At 44.7% G+C, this 18653-nt stretch overlaps 1 protein-coding gene across 1 annotated transcript in view; it reads left to right on the top strand.

The window, feature by feature from the left end:
- Positions 1-1796: 1796 nt before the first annotated feature.
- Positions 1797-18653, top strand: part of GFOD1 (Gfo/Idh/MocA-like oxidoreductase domain containing 1) — a 91212-nt gene continuing 74355 nt past the window's right edge. Inside the window, exon 1 of the mRNA XM_077269909.1 lies at positions 1797-2355. Coding sequence (XP_077126024.1) covers positions 2103-2355 — 253 coding nt within the window. The 5' untranslated portion in view covers positions 1797-2102. The remainder of the gene's footprint in view (positions 2356-18653) is intronic.

The raw sequence follows: 18653 nt of genomic DNA, 5'->3' as shown, positions 1-18653 counted from the left end.
AAATAATAAACCAACAGAATACTCTCAGACCCGATGTAATCCATTTAATAACGAGTGTCCCATGATGATCTCCCGTGGAGCGCTGTCACATCGGCAGATGCAATCGCTCTCCAGAGGCGCCGGTGATACAATGATGGAAGGTATCCTTCCGCCCTGTATCCCTCCGCCGCTGTGAGTGCAGAGTTCATACTGTCACTTGTGGCACCGCTGTGTGGGAAAATTCTCACACAGCAGTGCCGTAAAGTGACAGGCCATTGAACCCTTAGTGATAACACTGCAGGAGCCATTGTCTCCTGTCAGTGTCACTGGAGGCCTATAGAGCTGTCACATCTCCTGATATGACAGCTCTATAGGGAAGATCGTCGTGGGACACTCGTTATTAAATGGACTGCGTCGGACAAGGGTGTATTTGTGTTGGTTTATTATTTTTTCTTTTTTTGCAGGAGATCGAGGGCATTGCATGTATTGGCAGAACAGTAAAGATCGCAAAACTGAGTTGTGTTTTATTTCATTAAAATACTTTATTCTGCATGTGTGTGTGTTTATTTAACCCATTAACAACTATAGGTTTAGTAATGGATAGGTGTCTTATTGACGCCTCTCCATTACTAAGCCGGCTTGATGTCACCTTACAATTCAAAGGTGACAGCAACCCTCTATTACCCCATATGCCACCGCTACAGGGCAGTGGGAAGAGAGAGGCTAAGTGACGGAATTGGCACATCTTACAGATGCGCCATTTCTGGGGCGGCTGTGGGCTGGTGTTTGCATCCGGGGGGGGGGGGGGGGGGGGCAATATCCATGGCCCCTCTCTAGGCTATGAATATCAACCCCCAGCTATCTGCATAGCCTTTTCTGGCTATTAATTATAGGCTGACCCCACGTCGTTTTTTTGGGGAGGTCTCCCTATTTTAATAGCCAGTAAAGGCTAAATAAACAGCTGCGGGCTGATATTCATAGCCTGGGAAGATCCATGGGTATTAACCCCTTCCCAGGCTATAAACATCATCCCCCAGTCACTGGCTTTCCCGCTATGGCACAGAAAATTGTGCGGGAGCCCACGCCATTTTTTAAAAATTTTTTTAAAAATTAAACATATTGCGTTTAAGGCCGGGGAAACACTTGGGAGAAACTCACACAAGTCTCTCCCATCAATACCCGGCACTGCCACCAGAACTCAGGACTGGAGCGTGCGGCTGCCTGTATTTCTATGCAGCTGAATGCTCCGGTCCCGAGTGTCGGCGGCTGTGCCGGGAACTGAGGTGCCAGACTCCTGTGAGTTTCTCACAAGTGTGACCCCGGTCTAATGCAGAGAGTGTGTGTCACCGCACCTTGAAAAAGAGCAGCGAAACGCGCGTCGGTAGCGGCGACACACAGGTCCGGCACTACACTACCATATGGGTACGCATTCCTGATAGGCACTTCTATATACTACAATGTCGCTACTAAGCAACGGATATGTATCTGGTTAATGTATCCTATAGTGGGGGATATTGTGTATGCTTCCTATGGTAACTATGAGCACTAGGCACTTTATGATTTCATGACATTTTGCTGGTATACCCGTGGTTGATTTCATCCCTCCCTATGTACATGTTTGTCATGTTGTTTGACTATTTAATAAATGTATATACATTTTTACGAATTTTGGACTGAGTTCCCCTTTTCTCTTTGGGTATCCTTACATGTATGGGCGGCAGTGAGGCCCCCTGGGAGCCCTGAGCCTGCAGTGGCGGGGGTCGCCCAGGAGAGGGCGTTGCAGGAGAGCCCAGGCCGTAGGTGACAGCAGCTGTCCCCGCCCACTCCCTGCCGCACAGCAATGAAGAGGAGAAGCCTGCGACCATGGCAGGAGGCAGCCCGGGATGGTGTGTGTCACAAGCTGAGGCGCTGGCACTGCCCGCAGGCTGCTCTCTGCCCTCTCCGCTGTCCCCGGATGCTGTGTGCAGGATCCTGGCATGAGCAGGACATGGGGGAGAGAGCCTGGCCCCTGCAGCCTGAGAGGAGAGCAGGGCACCCAGTAGGCATCCCTGCTCCTCCAGCACTGGGCATCCTGTGTCTGTGATCCTGCAGAGGTCTGCCCCTGCCAGTGTGTGGTCACCACCATGCTGCCCGGGGTCGGGGTGTTTGGCACCAGCCTGACGTCCAGGGTCATCATCCCTCTGCTGAAGGACGAGGGGTTTTCGGTGAAGGCGTTATGGGGCAGGACGCAGGAGGAGGCCGAGGAGCTCGCCAAGGAGATGAGTGTGCCCTTCTACACCAACCGCATCGACGACGTGTTACTGCACCAGGACGTGGACCTGGTAGTCATCAACCTGCCCCCTCCTCTCACCAAGCAGATCGCAGTCAAGACCCTAGGTGAGTGGCACATGGTGCCCATCAACAAGTCTGCCCGAGGCCAGGATCCCCACTAGTGGTGTCTGGAGGCTGGTGGGCACCCTGCCAGCCATGTGTCCTGGCCCTTCCCATGCCCAGCCTTCTGTCAGTGCATTATTAATTGCTCCATTAACCTGGCATCATTGTTGGCCTCTTTAGAGCTCTGCAGTTGTAAGATTCTGGGTGGTGTATGTTCCTGGCACGTGTAAGGATGACACTTGTCACATGGCAGGGAATGACAGCGGGGGGCATGGTGTGTAGTGTAAGGGGCTGGTATCTGACCACACACAGTACAGCTATGGAAGTGTATGTAACCCTTGTGTATTTGTAAATAAGAGGGGATCAGTCCATGTCTCACATGTAAAGCGCCATGGAATAAATGGCGCTATAACAATAAATAATAATAATGTCTGGGGCTCTCAGCTCCTCGTGTCCTACAGCTATGGATGTGTATATAACCCTTGTGTATTTGTAAATAAGAGGGGCTCTGTCCATGTCTGGGGCTCTCAGCACCTTGTGTCCTACAGCTATGGATGTGTATATAACCCTTGTGTATTTGTAAATAAGAGGGGCTCAGTCCATGTCTGGGGCTCTCAGCACCTCGTGTCCTACAGCTATGGATGTGTATATAACCCTTGTGTATTTGTAAATAAGAGGGGATGAGTCCATGTCTCACATGTAAAGCGCCATGGAATAAATGGCGCTATAACAATAAATAATAATAATAATAATGTCTGGGGCTCTCAGCTCCTCGTGTCCTACAGCTATGGATGTGTATATAACCCTTGTGTATTTGTAAATAAGAGGGGCTCTGTCCATGTCTGGGGCTCTCAGCACCTTGTGTCCTACAGCTATGGATGTGTATATAACCCTTGTGTATTTGTAAATAAGAGGGGCTCAGTCCATGTCTGGGGCTCTCAGCACCTTGTGTCCTACAGCTATGGATGTGTATATAACCCTTGTGTATTTGTAAATAAGAGGGGCTCAGTCCATGTCTGGGGCTCTCAGCACCTCGTGTCCTACAGCTATGGATGTGTATATAACCCTTGTGTATTTGTAAATAAGAGGGGCTCAGTCCATGTCTGGGGCTCTCAGCACCTTGTGTCCTACAGCTATGGATGTGTATGTAACCCTTGTGTATTTGTAAATAAGAGGGGATCGGTCCATGTTTGAGGCTCTCAGCACCTCGTGTCCTACAGCTATGGATGTGTATGTAACCCTTGTGTATTTGTAAATAAGAGGGGATCAGTCCATGTCTGGGGCTCTCAGCACCTCGTGTCCTACAGCTATGGATGTGTATATAACCCTTGTGTATTTGTAAATAAGAGGGGATCAGTCCATGTCTGGGACTCTCAGCACCTCGTGTCCTACAGCTATGGATGTATATATAACCCTTGTGTATTTGTAAATAAGAGGGGCTCTGTCCATGTCTGGGGCTCTCAGCACCTTGTGTCCTACAGCTATGGATGTGTATATAACCCTTGTGTATTTGTAAATAAGAGGGGCTCAGTCCATGTCTGGGGCTCTCAGCACCTCGTGTCCTACAGCTATGGATGTGTATATAACCCTTGTGTATATGTAAATAAGAGGGGATCAGTCCATGTCTGGGGCTCTCAGCAGCTCGTGTCCTACAGCTATGGATGTGTATATAACCCTTGTGTATTTGTAAATAAGAGGGGATCAGTCCATGTCTGGGGCTCTCAGCAGCTCGTGTCCTACAGCTATGGATGTGTATATAACCCTTGTGTATTTGTAAATAAGAGGGGATCAGTCCATGTTTGAGGCTCTCAGCACCTCGTGTCCTACAGCTATGGATGTGTATATAACCCTTGTGTATTTGTAAATAAGAGGGGATCAGTCCATGTCTGGGACTCTCAGCACCTCGTGTCCTACAGCTATGGATGTGTATATAACCCTTGTGTATTTGTAAATAAGAGGGGATCAGTCCATGTCTGGGACTCTCAGCACCTCGTGTCCTACAGCTATGGATGTGTATATAACCCTTGTGTATTTGTAAATAAGAGGGGCTCTGTCCATGTCTGGGGCTCTCAGCACCTTGTGTCCTACAACTATGGATGTGTATATAACCCTTGTGTATTTGTAAATAAGAGGGGATCAGTCCATGTCTGGGGCTCTCAGCACCTCGTGTCCTACAGCTGTGGATGTGTATATAACCCTTGTGTATTTGTAAATAAGAGGGGATCAGTCCATGTCTGGGACTCTCAGCACCTCGTGTCCTACAGCTATGGATGTGTATATAACCCTTGTGTATTTGTAAATAAGAGGGGCTCTGTCCATGTCTGGGGCTCTCAGCACCTTGTGTCCTACAGCTATGGATGTGTATATAACCCTTGTGTATTTGTAAATAAGAGGGGCTCAGTCCATGTCTGGGGCTCTCAGCCCCTCGTGTCCTACAGCTATGGATGTGTATATAACCCTTGTGTATTTGTAAATAAGAGGGGATCAGTCCATGTCTGGGGCTCTCAGCACCTCGTGTCCTACAGCTATGGATGTGTATATAACCCTTGTGTATTTGTAAATAAGAGGGGATCAGTCCATGTCTGGGGCTCTCAGCACCTCGTGTCCTACAGCTATGGATGTGTATATAACCCTTGTGTATTTGTAAATAAGAGGGGATCAGTCCATGTTTGAGGCTCTCAGCACCTCGTGTCCTACAGCTATGGATGTGTATATAACCCTTGTGTATTTGTAAATAAGAGGGGATCAGTCCATGTCTGGGGCTCTCAGCACCTCGTGTCCTACAGCTATGGATGTGTATATAACCCTTGTGTATTTGTAAATAAGAGGGGATCAGTCCATGTCTGGGGCTCTCGGCTCCTCGTGTCCTACAGCTATGGATGTATATGTAACCCTTGTGTATTTGTAAATAAGAGGGGATCAGTCCATGTCTGGGGCTCTCAGCACCTCGTGTCCTACAGCTATGGATGTGTATATAACCCTTGTGTATTTGTAAATAAGAGGGGATCGGTCCATGTCTGGGGCTCTCGGCTCCTCGTGTCCTACAGCTATGGATGTATATATAACCCTTGTGTATTTGTAAATAAGAGGGGATCAGTCCATGTCTGGGGCTCTCAGCACCTTGTGTCCTACAGCTATGGATGTGTATATAACCCTTGTGTATTTGTAAATAAGAGGGGCTCAGTCCATGTCTGGGGCTCTCAGCACCTTGTGTCCTACAGCTATGGATGTGTATATAACCCTTGTGTATTTGTAAATAAGAGGGGATCAGTCCATGTCTGGGGCTCTCAGCACCTCGTGTCCTACAGCTATGGATGTGTATATAACCCTTGTGTATTTGTAAATAAGAGGGGATCAGTCCATGTTTGAGGCTCTCAGCACCTCGTGTCCTACAGCTATGGATGTGTATATAACCCTTGTGTATTTGTAAATAAGAGGGGATCAGTCCATGTCTGGGGCTCTCAGCACCTCGTGTCCTACAGCTATGGATGTGTATATAACCCTTGTGTATTTGTAAATAAGAGGGGATCAGTCCATGTCTGGGGCTCTCGGCTCCTCGTGTCCTACAGCTATGGATGTATATGTAACCCTTGTGTATTTGTAAATAAGAGGGGATCAGTCCATGTCTGGGGCTCTCAGCACCTCGTGTCCTACAGCTATGGATGTGTATATAACCCTTGTGTATTTGTAAATAAGAGGGGATCGGTCCATGTCTGGGGCTCTCGGCTCCTCGTGTCCTACAGCTATGGATGTATATATAACCCTTGTGTATTTGTAAATAAGAGGGGATCAGTCCATGTCTGGGGCTCTCAGCACCTTGTGTCCTACAGCTATGGATGTGTATATAACCCTTGTGTATTTGTAAATAAGAGGGGCTCAGTCCATGTCTGGGGCTCTCAGCACCTTGTGTCCTACAGCTATGGATGTGTATATAACCCTTGTGTATTTGTAAATAAGAGGGGATCAGTCCATGTCTGGGGCTCTCAGCACCTCGTGTCCTACAGCTATGGATGTGTATATAACCCTTGTGTATTTGTAAATAAGAGGGGATCAGTCCATGTTTGAGGCTCTCAGCACCTCGTGTCCTACAGCTATGGATGTGTATATAACCCTTGTGTATTTGTAAATAAGAGGGGATCAGTCCATGTCTGGGGCTCTCAGCACCTCGTGTCCTACAGCTATGGATGTGTATATAACCCTTGTGTATTTGTAAATAAGAGGGGCTCAGTCCATGTCTGGGGCTCTCTGCACCTTGTGTCCTACAGCTATGGATGTGTATATAACCCTTGTGTATTTGTAAATAAGAGGGGATCAGTCCATGTCTGGGGCTCTCAGCACCTCGTGTCCTACAGCTATGGATGTGTATATAACCCTTGTGTATTTGTAAATAAGAGGGGATCGGTCCATGTCTGGGGCTCTCGGCTCCTCGTGTCCTACAGCTATGGATGTGTATATAACCCTTGTGTATTTGTAAATAAGAGGGGATCGGTCCATGTCTGGGGCTCTCGGCTCCTCGTGTCCTACAGCTATGGATGTGTATATAACCCTTGTGTATTTGTAAATAAGAGGGGCTCAGTCCATGTCTGGGGCTCTCAGCACCTTGTGTCCTACAGCTATGGATGTGTATATAACCCTTGTGTATTTGTAAATAAGAGGGGATCAGTCCATGTCTGGGGCTCTCAGCACCTCGTGTCCTACAGCTATGGATGTGTATATAACCCTTGTGTATTTGTAAATAAGAGGGGCTCTGTCCATGTCTGGGGCTCTCAGCACCTTGTGTCCTACAGCTATGGATGTGTATATAACCCTTGTGTATTTGTAAATAAGAGGGGATCGGTCCATGTCTGGGGCTCTCGGCTCCTCGTGTCCTACAGCTATGGATGTGTATATAACCCTTGTGTATTTGTAAATAAGAGGGGCTCAGTCCATGTCTGGGGCTCTCAGCACCTTGTGTCCTACAGCTATGGATGTGTATATAACCCTTGTGTATTTGTAAATAAGAGGGGATCAGTCCATGTCTGGGGCTCTCAGCACCTCGTGTCCTACAGCTATGGATGTGTATATAACCCTTGTGTATTTGTAAATAAGAGGGGCTCTGTCCATGTCTGGGGCTCTCAGCACCTTGTGTCCTACAGCTATGGATGTGTATATAACCCTTGTGTATTTGTAAATAAGAGGGGATCGGTCCATGTCTGGGGCTCTCGGCTCCTCGTGTCCTACAGCTATGGATGTGTATATAACCCTTGTGTATTTGTAAATAAGAGGGGATCGGTCCATGTCTGGGGCTCTCGGCTCCTCGTGTCCTACAGCTATGGATGTGTATATAACCCTTGTGTATTTGTAAATAAGAGGGGATCGGTCTATGTCTGGGGCTCTCAGCACCTCGTGTCCTACAGCTATGGATGTGTATATAACCCTTGTGTATTTGTAAATAAGAGGGGATCGGTCCATGTCTGGGGCTCTCGGCTCCTCGTGTCCTACAGCTATGGATGTGTATATAACCCTTGTGTATTTGTAAATAAGAGGGGCTCAGTCCATGTCTGGGGCTCTCAGCACCTCGTGTCCTACAGCTATGGATGTGTATATAACCCTTGTGTATTTGTAAATAAGAGGGTCTCAGTCCATGTCTGGGGCTCTCAGCACCTCGTGACCTACAGCTATGGATGTGTATATAACCCTTGTGTATTTGTAAATAAGAGGGGATCGGTCCATGTCTGGGGCTCTCGGCTCCTCGTGTCCTACAGCTATGGATGTGTATATAACCCTTGTGTATTTGTAAATAAGAGGGGCTCAGTCCATGTCTGGGGCTCTCAGCACCTTGTGTCCTACAGCTATGGATGTGTATATAACCCTTGTGTATTTGTAAATAAGAGGGGATCAGTCCATGTCTGGGGCTCTCAGCACCTATAGCTATAGTCCAATAGCTCATATTTTTACATATGAAACTATTTGCATGACAGCTGTTCACACATGCATGGGGTCCCATATGCAGAATAGAATGGACGTCATATCTGGAATTTTGGGCCTCGTGTATGAGGGGCATCTAAGATGAAGTGAAGCAAAAGATCCCCATTCCTGTTCACACCTGTGACACGAAGCCAACATCAGAATCCCCGATTTTGGTGAAATAAAAATCATCTGTACCTTTATGCCAACGGATTTGGTTTTGCCAGGGCACAATGAAAATCAATCCAGTGGTCATTGATGAGGAACACAGTAAGAAAATGCTTTCCGCATACCTTCCGCTTCACAAGACAATGGAATACAGACTTTGCAGTATAATCATTTTTTGCAATGACTGTATTAGGAAATTTGCAGCATACACCGGCCTGAGTCTGTGCCGCAAATTGTCCTTCATTATACAGCCCTCTCTGGCTGCAGGACATTGCCCAGTTATAGGCAACACACAGCATAGACCTCTGCCAGTCCGTGCTGCAGGTAAAGGGTTCTCCAGGACTTTGGAATACCTGGCCTATACTTAAGATAGGTCATCAATTTCAGATCGGTATGTTCACTACCTGCCACCCCAAAATTCAGCTGTTAGCATTTCCTTCAGTGGCTGGAGATCTATGGAGTTTGAAGAGCACAGCTCTAGCGGTTATTCGTGGCAGATGCTCTGACGGGGCCATTCACTATAATAATGCAGATGGAGTCACCGTCATCATTTTCAGCCGTATAAGCCTATTGGAGGTGGACATTAAGGTGTAGTAGTCTATGTTTAGCTGTCCACCTCTAATAGGCGTATATGGCTGAAAATGTTGACTGTGACTCCGTTTACATCATTATAGTTAATGGCCCCTTGGAGCATATGCTTAAATCCTCTTTTGCGGGAGGGAGGGGTTCTGACGTAAGCCTCGATGAGGCCTCTGAACAGGAATAATCGCTATGTGAAAGGGCCCTAACTTAATAACGTGTATGACTACCGTTTAGGCCAAATATAAATGTCTGGTTATTTTAGTATTTTGACCAAATATGGCACTTAATGCACTGTGTGAGCACCACATGGAGGAATCTCGTTATTCGAGTAGTTAAGAATCTCTTTATGAATGTCAGTAATGTAAATCTACCACGAATCAGCAGCTCATATATTAGCATGCGTTACACTTCATTGTAAGCTATTCCGAGCAGAGTTAGTATTGTAGCAATTATCTGATGTTTGTTAAGTATCTTAATTATCATTTCTATGTTACATGTAACACTTGTGTTGTGCTGACCACTATTCTCTATGGCAAAAGATTTAATCAAAGTCATCTTTAAATATTCTCTTGTAGTAATAGTAGTGGTAATACATACAGCCCAGTATGGACCAAAGAAAATACGGTCTCATCCACACGCTCATAGGAATGTGTTATATGTATCATAGACCGAGATCGTATCACCTACACATAACAAGGACACTCCTACAACCATAGATAAATACCATAAAAATACCAGAGTACACGTCCAAATCTTTTTTGTAAAAAAGATATAAATATACTTTTATTAAAGCCAATCAATACATATATGACAACAAAGTAGCAAAAAAAGGAATTCAGTAAGGGAACAGCTAGAAGCAACACTGAAAAAACGGTGATATCCCCTAGGTACATCTGCAGCTATTTCACAGGTAAAGTGCAAAGTAGTGCATGTAACAAACCAAAGGGAAGATAAGGAGACTGGGTGACTATAGTAAATCATGTAGTAAATCCCAAAATCTAGATAACATTCAGGTATCGTGCACTAGATACCACCACCCAAATCCTCCAATCTTACCCATGATGCAGAGTACCGGGGGTCACCGTCCACGCCCCAATTATCTGATGTTTGTTAAGTATCTTAATTATCATTTCTATGTTACATGTAACACTTGTGTTGTGCTGACCACTATTCTCTATGGCAAAAGATTTAATCAAAGTCAGGCTTCTTTCACACTAGCGTCGGGCTCGGCCCGTCGCGGTGCGTCGGGCCGAGGTCCCCGACGCTAGCGTTGTCTCCGCCGCACAACGGGGGCAGCGGATGCATTTTTCCAGCGCATCCGCTGCCCCATTGTGAGGTGCGGGGAAGTGCGGGGAGGTGGGGGCGGAGTTCCGGCCGCGCATGCGCTGTCGGAAAAAGCGGACCGTCGGGAGCAAAAAACGTTACATGTAAAGTTTTTTGGTCCCGACGGTCCGCCACAGCACGGCGCAACCGTCGCACGACGGTTGCGACGTGTGTCATTGCGTCGCAAATGCGTCGCTAATGTTAGTCAATGCAGAAAAAACGCATCCTGCAAGCACTTTTGCAGGATGCGTTTTTTCGGCAAAACGACGCATTGCGACGTAATGCAGTTAACGCTAGTGTGAAAGTAGCCTTATCTTTAAATATTCTCTTGTAGTAGTAGTAGTGGTAGTAGTAGTGGTGGTAGTTCTAGTGATACAACCCCTGGCAAAAATTATATAATCACCGGCCTTGGAGGATGTTCATTCAGTTTAATTTCCTAGAAAAAAGCAGATCACAGACATGGCACAAAACTAAAGTCATTTCAAATGGCAACTTTCTGGCTTTAAGAGTAAAAGAAAAGCCATGATATGCCATGGACTTCCTTAACCCCCAACCTGTACCACATCTATCGTTCTCACAGTCCCTACTCCCTGTTCCCTACTGAACATGTGCTTTGGCAAAACCGACGTTTATTTGGTCCTGCCAATAAAGCTTCTTTGAATTGAATTGAATTGAATTGTCTTGAACTAGTGATGATAGTAGTATTAGTGATAGTACTAGTGGTGGTAGTAGTATTAGTGGTATTAGTAGTAGTGGTATTACTAGTAGTAGTATTAGTGGTATTACTAGTAGTGGTAGTAGTATTAGTGGTATTACTAGTAGTAGTAGTAGAAGTATTAGTGGTATTACTAGTAGTAGTAGTAGTAGTATTAGTGGTATAGTGGTATTACTAGTAGTAGTAGTAATATTAGTGGTATTACTAGTAGTAGTAATAGTATTAGTGGTATTACTAGTAGTGGTAGAAGTATTTGTGGTATTACTAGTAGTGGTAGAAGTATTAGTGGTATTACTAATAGTGGTAGTAGTATTAGTGGTATTACTAGTAGCAGTAGTAGTGGTATTACTAGTAGTAGTAGTAGTATTAGTGGTATTACTAGTAGTAGTATTAGTGGTATTACTAGTAGTGGTAGTAGTATTAGTGGTATTACTAGTAGTAGTAGTAGTATTAGTGGTATTACTAGTAGTAGTAGTAATAGTGGTATTACTAGTAGTAGTAATAGTATTAGTGGTATTACTAGTAGTAGTAGTAATATTAGTGGTATTACTAGTAGTGGTAGTAGTATTAGTGGTATTACTAGTAGCAGTAGTAGTGGTATTACTAGTAGTAGTAGTGGTATTACTAGTAGTGGTAGTAGTATTAGTGGTATTACTAGTAGTAGTAGTAGTGGTATTACTAGTAGTAGTATTAGTGGTAGTACTAGTAGTGGTAGTAGTAGTAGTAGTATTAGTGGTATTACTAGTAGTGGTATTAGTGGTATTACTAGTAGTAGTAGTAGTATTAGTGGTATTACTACTAGTAGTATTAGTGGTATTACTAGTAGTAGTATTAGTGGTAGTACTAGTAGTGGTAGTAGTATTAGTGGTAGTAATAGAGGTACTAGTATTAGTAGTAGTATTAGTGGTAGTACTAGTAGTAGTAGTAGTAGTAGTAGTAGTGGTATTACTAGTAGTAGTATTAGTGGTAGTAGTGGTAGTAGTATTAGTGGTAGTAATAGTGGTACTAGTATTAGTAGTAGTATTAGTGGTAGTACTAGTAGTGGTAGTAGTAGTGATCGTACTAGTGGTGGTAGTGGTAGAAAATGTTGTTTTCCAGAGGCATAAAGTCGTCCCTCGTATTCCGTCCTCTAGTCTTTCACCAATGTGGTGCCATGCATGTCTAGCTTGGGAAGCCCTGGCGTGCAGTAAGGATGCTCTGTATGCTTCCATTGGTCCCATATCTTGCCCAGTGAGATCTTTTTCAAGACTCTTTACATAGTTAACTTTTTTCTGAAAAATCTTTCAATCTTGGTTATATGTGTCAAGGTGTATTGATAACATAAGTCATGTCACTGTTCTGAACTCGTCATTTTACAGATCCAAAATGCCGCTGACTGATGCCATTGCCTGCTCTCAGTTTAAGAGACATGTCAAAATGATGATCTTTAAAATTGGACATTGTATAGGAAAGTGTATTGTTGGTGTGGAAGTCTAATGGCAGCTTTATTTCTGCTATAATAAACCTTGTATGATCATGACACATGCTGATAGGGGAACAAGCTATAGTTCACCGTGCGTTAGACGTGGTAATGGATCCGCAGGATGTATAGCTGAATTGTGACTGCACTGACAACATGAAACTTCTGTACAATGTGACTTGCTGTAGGGGTATATTGTATCGCAGTGTGTTTTCCTGAATAATGTCAGATACTTGTAGGGACATCAATGTTTGACAATGTGTCCTCTTGTGTATAATGGCTGATTGTGAGGAATCCCAGCGAAACCCTCCACGATCAGCACTCCATCTGTCATTAATAGGCTGACCACTGTAATAGAAACAGCCATCAGGGCCGCTTTTATATACGATATGTCATTAGTAGGGTTGAGCGAAACGGGTCGTTCATTTTCATAAGTCGCCGACTTTTGGCAAAGTCGGCGTCTCATGAAACCCGACCCGATCCCTGTGTGGGGTCGGCCATGCGATACGCGATCTTGGCGCCAAAGTCGCGTTTCGTATGACGCGATTAGCGCCATTTTTTCAGCCAATGAATGAGCGTGGGCAGAGTGATGACATAGGTGTTAGGGGAGTGAACGCCTATCTTCATGTGTCGCTTGTGCGCAGTAGCGATTTGGAATGTGCAAATCGAAATTTTCTGTTCTGGGACGGAGGGAGGGAGGGAGAGAGAGAGAGAGAGAGAGAGAGAGAGAGAAAAATCTTCACTGGGTTTCGTGTTTCGGCCGAAACCCGACTTTTCACTGTGGTCGGCCGATTTCACTCGACTCGACTTTTAAGACAGTCGGGTTTCACAAAACCCGACTCGACCCTAAAAAACTAAAGGTCGCTCAACCCTAGTCATTAGTGGTGACAAAACATGATGATTTTGAATATTTTACTAATCCTGCACTACCCTTAACTATGGTGCCACATCTTCCGCTAGAATAAAGGTAGCTTTGCCCAATATTACTGTCCATTTTATTAATGAATTATTAATTATTCATATCTGTACAATTATTGGACATGTAGAAGGTAACAAATGTGTGTGATCTTCATCAGAATACAACCTCCGACAAAAATGTGACTGCTAAATATTGGGAGAATTTTCTGTCATATTATATTTCAATATTTGCACTCAGTTTACCATGTGCATTATTAGTTAGTAGCAGACCTTTGTCATCGCCATCACATGTGATATAATGAAACATGCAGTACTTGAATTTTATCTGTCACCAGATTTCACAATACTAACGACATACAGTTAAGTCCATATATATTTGGACAGAGACATTTTTCTAATTTTGGTTATAGACATTACCACAATGAATTTTAAACAAAACAATTGAGATGCAGTTGAAGTTCAGACTTTCAGCTTTCATTTGAGGGTATCCACATTAAAATTGGATGAAGGGTTTAGGAGTTTCAGCTCCTTAACATGTGCCACCCTGTTTTTAAAGTGATCAAAAGTAATTGGACAGATTCAATAATTTTAAATAAAATGTTCATTTTTAGTACTTGGTTGAAAACCTTTTGTTGGCAATGACTGCCTGAAGTCTTGAACTCATGGACATCACCAGACGCTGTGTGTCCTCCTTTTTGATGCTCTGCCAGGCCTTCACTGCGGTGGTTTTCAGTTGCTGTTTGTTTGTGGGCCTTTCTGTCTGAAGTTTAGTCTTTAACAAGTGAGATGCATGCTCAATTGGGTTGAGATCAGGTGACTGACTTGGCCATTCAAGAATATTCCACTTCTTTGCTTTAACCCCTTCCCAACATGTGACACAGCGTATGCGTCATGAAAGTCGGTGCCAATCCGACCTGTGACGCATATGCTGTGTCACAGAATGATCGCGTTCCTGCAGGCCAGGTGAAAGGGTTAACTCCAATTTCAACCGACCTACAGGAACAGGGGGAGTGGTACTTCAGCCCAGGGGGGGTGGCTTCGCCCCCCCGTGGCTACGATCGCTCTGATTGGCTGTTAAAAGTAAAACAGTCAATCAGAGCAATCTGTAATATTTCACCTATGAAAATTGGTGAAATATTACTATCCAGCCATGGCCGATGCTGCAATAGCATCGGCCATGGCTGGAGACCCCGATCTGGCCCCCCCACCGACTGACGGCGGTGATCCCTCCGTCCTGTCCTAAGCGCCTTCCTCTCCCCTCCGCTCCTTCCTCTCCCTCCGGTTAGGGTTGCACTTAGGGTTAGGGTTGCACTTAGGGTTGCACTTAGGGCTAGGGTTGCACTTAGGGTTGCACTTAGGGTTAGGGTTGCACTTAGGGCTAGGGTTGCACTTAGGGCTAGGGTTGCACTTAGGGTTAGGGCTGCACTTATGGTTGCACTTAGGGTTAGGGTTGCACTTAGGGCTAGGGCTAGAATTAGGTTTAGGGTTAGAATTAGGGTTAGGGTTAGAATTAGGGTTAGGGTTGCAATTAGGGTTAGGGTTACAATTAGGGTTAGAATTAGGGCTAGGGTTGGAATTAGGGTTAGAATTAGGCTATGTGCACACGGTGCGGATTTGGCTGTGGATCCGCAGCGGATTGGTCGCTGCAGATTCGTAGCAGTTTTCCATCACATTTACAGTACCACGTAAACCTATGGAAAACCAAATCCGCTGTGCCCATGGTGCGGAAAATACAGCACGGAAACGCTGCGTTGTATTTTCCGCAGCATGTCAATTCTTTGTGCGGATTCCGCAGCGTTTTACACCTGCTCCATAATAGGAATCCGCAGGTGAAATCCACACAAATAACACTGGAAATCCGCGGTAAATCCGCAGGTAAAGCGCAGTGCGTTTTACCTGCAGATTTTTCAAAAACGGTGCGGAAAAATCCGCACACAAATCCGCAACGTGGGCACATAGCCTTAGGGTTAGGGTTGGAATTAGAGTTAGGGTTGGAATTAGGGTTAAGACTAGGGTTAGGGGTGTGTTGCGGTTAGGGTTGGGATTAGGGTTAGGGGTGTGTTCGGGTTAGGGTTGGAGTTAGAATTGAGGGGTTTCCACTGTTTAGGCACATCAGGGGGTCTCCAAACGCGACATGGCGCCACCATTGATTCCAGCCAATCTTGCGTTGAAAAAGTCAAATGGTGCTCTCTCCCTTCCGAGCCCCGACGTGTGCCCAAACAGTGGTTAACCCCCACATATAGGGTACCAGCGTACTCAGGAGAAACTGGACAACGACTTTTGGGGTCCAACTTCTCCTGTAACCCTTGGGAAAATAAGAAATTGCGGGCTAAAAAATTATTTTTGAGGAAAGAAAAATGATTTTTTATTTTCACGGCTCTGCGTTATAAACATCTGTGAAGCACTTGGGGGTTCAAAGTGCTCACCACACATCTAGATAAGTTCCTTTGGGGGTCTAGTTTCCAAAATGGGGTCACTTGTGGGGGGTTTCTACTGTTTAAGCACATCAGGGGCTCTGCAAACGCAATGTGATGCCCGCAGAGCATTCCATCAAAGTCTGCATTTCAAAACGTCACTACTTCACTTCCGAGTCCCGACATGTGTCCAAACAGTGGTTTACCCCCACATATGGGGTATCAGCGTACTCAGGAGAAACTGGACAACAACTTTTGGGGTCAAATTTCTCCTGCTACCCTTGGGAAAATTAAAAATTGCGGGCTAAAAAATTTTTGAGGAAAAAAATTTTTTTTTTATTTTAACGGCTCTGCGTTATAAACTTCTGTGAAGCACTTTGGGGTTCAAAGTGCTCACTACACATCTAGATTAGTTCCTTTGGAGGTCTAGTTTCCAAAATGGGGTCACTTGTGGGGGAGCTCCAATGTTTAGGCACACAGGGGCTCTCCAAACGCGACATGGTGTCCCCTAATGATTGGAGCTAATTTTCCATTCAAAAAGCCAAATGGCGTGCCTTCCCTTCCGAGCCCTGCCGTGCGCCCAATCAGTGGTTTACCCCCAAAAATGGGGTATCAACGTACTCAGGACAAACTGGACAACAACATTTGGGGTCCAATTTCTCCTGTTACCCTTGGGAAAATAAAAAATTCCGGGCTAAAAAATCATTTTTGAGGAAAGAAAAATTATTTTTTATTTTCACGGCTCTGCGTTATAAACTTCTGTGAAGCACCTGGGGGTTTAAAGTGCTCACTATGCATCTAGATAAGTTCCTTGGGGGGTCTAGTTTCCAAAATGGGGTCACTTGTGGGGGAGCTCCAATGTTTAGGCACACAGGGGCTCTCCAAACGCGACATGGTGTCCGCTAATGATTGGAGCTAATTTTCCATTCAAAAAGTCAAATGGCGCGCCTTCCCTTCCGAGCCTTGCCGTGCGCCCAAACAGTGGTTTACCCCCACATATGAGGTATCGGTGTACTCAGGAGAAATTTCCCAACAAATTTTAGGATCCAGTTTATCCTGTTGCCCTTGAGAAAATGAAAAAATTGAGGCTAAAAGATTTTTTTTTGTGAAAAAAAAGTACTTTTTCATTTTTACGGATCAATTTGTGAAGCACCTGGGGGTTTAAAGTGCTCACTATGCATCTAGATAAGTTCCTTGGGGCGTCTAGTTTCCAAAATGGGGTCACTTGTGGGGGAGCTCCAATGTTTAGGCACACGGGGGCTAAACGCGACATGGTGTCCGCTAAAGATTGGAGCCAAATTTTCATTCAAAAAGTCAAATGGCGCTCCTTCCCTTCCGAGCCCTGCCGTGCGCCTAAACAGTGGTTTACCCCCACATATGAGGTATCAGCGTACTCAGGACAAATTGGACAACAACTTTCGTGGTCCAGTTTCTCCTTTTACCCTTGGGAAAATAAAAAAATTGTTGCTAAAAGATCATTTTTGTGACTAAAAAGTTAAATGTTCATTTTTTCCTTCCATGTTGCTTCTGCTGCTGTGAAACACCTGAAGGGTTAACAAACTTCTTGAATGTGGTTTTGAGCACCTTGAGGGGTGTAGTTTTTAGAATGGTGTCACTTTTGGGTATTTTCAGCCATATAGAACCCTCAAATTGACTTCAAATGTGAGGTGGTCCCTAAAAAAAATGGTTTTGTAAATTTTGTTGTAAAAATGAGAAATCACTGGTCAAATTTTAACCCTTACAATTTCCTAGCAAAAAAAAAAGGTTTCCAAAATTGTGCTGATGTAAAGTAAACATGTGGGAAATGTTATTTATTAACTATTTTGAGTCACATAACTCTCTGATTTAACAGAATAAAAATTCAAAATGTGAAAATTGCGAAATTTTCAAAATTTTCGCCAAATTTCTGTTTTTTTCACAAATAAACGCAGAAATTATCGACCTAAATTTACCACTAACATGAAGCCCAATATGTCACGAAAAAACAATCTCAGAATCGCTAGGATCCGTTGAAGCGTTCACTGGTCAGAATTGCAAAAAATGGCCAGGTCATTAAGGTCAAAATAGGCTGGGTCATGAAGGGGTGAATAAACTCCTGGGTTGCTTTGGTTTTATGTTTTGGGTCATTGTCCATCTGTAGTATGAAACGACGACCAATCGGTTTGGCTGCATTTGGCTGGATCTGAGCACACAATTCTGAATACCTCGGAATTCATTCGTCTGCTTCTGTCCTGTGTCACATCATCAATAAACACTAGTGACCCAGTGCCACTGGCAGCCATGCATGCCCAAGCCATCACACTGCCTCTGCCGTGGTTTACAGATGATGTGGTATGCTTTGGATCATGAGCTGTACCACGCCTTCGCCATACTTTTCTCTTTCCGTCATTCTGGTAGAGGTTGATCTTGGTTTCATCTGTCCAAAAATGTTCTTCCAGAACTGTGCTGGCTTTTTTAGATGTTTTTTAGCAAAGTCCAGTCTCGCCTTTTTATTCTTGATGCTTATGAGTGGCTTGCACCGTGCAGTGAACCCTCTGTATTTACTTTCATGCAGTCTTCTCTTTCTGGTAGATTTGGATATTGATACGCCTACCTCCTGGAGAGTGCTGTTCACTTGGTTGGCTGTTGTGAAGGGGTTTCTCTTCACCATGGAGATTATTCTGCGATCATCCACCACTGTTGTCTTCCGTGGGTGCCCAGGTCTTTTTGCATTGATGAGTTCACCAGTGCTTTCTTTCTTTCTCAGGATGTACCAAACTGTAGATTTTGCCACTCC

The sequence above is a fragment of the Ranitomeya variabilis genome, chromosome 6 (genome assembly GCF_051348905.1).
Source record: "Ranitomeya variabilis isolate aRanVar5 chromosome 6, aRanVar5.hap1, whole genome shotgun sequence".
Taxonomy (NCBI): domain Eukaryota; kingdom Metazoa; phylum Chordata; class Amphibia; order Anura; family Dendrobatidae; genus Ranitomeya; species Ranitomeya variabilis.
Note: the sequence above shows the minus strand (reverse complement) of the source record. Positions and strands in the feature narration are given on the sequence as shown.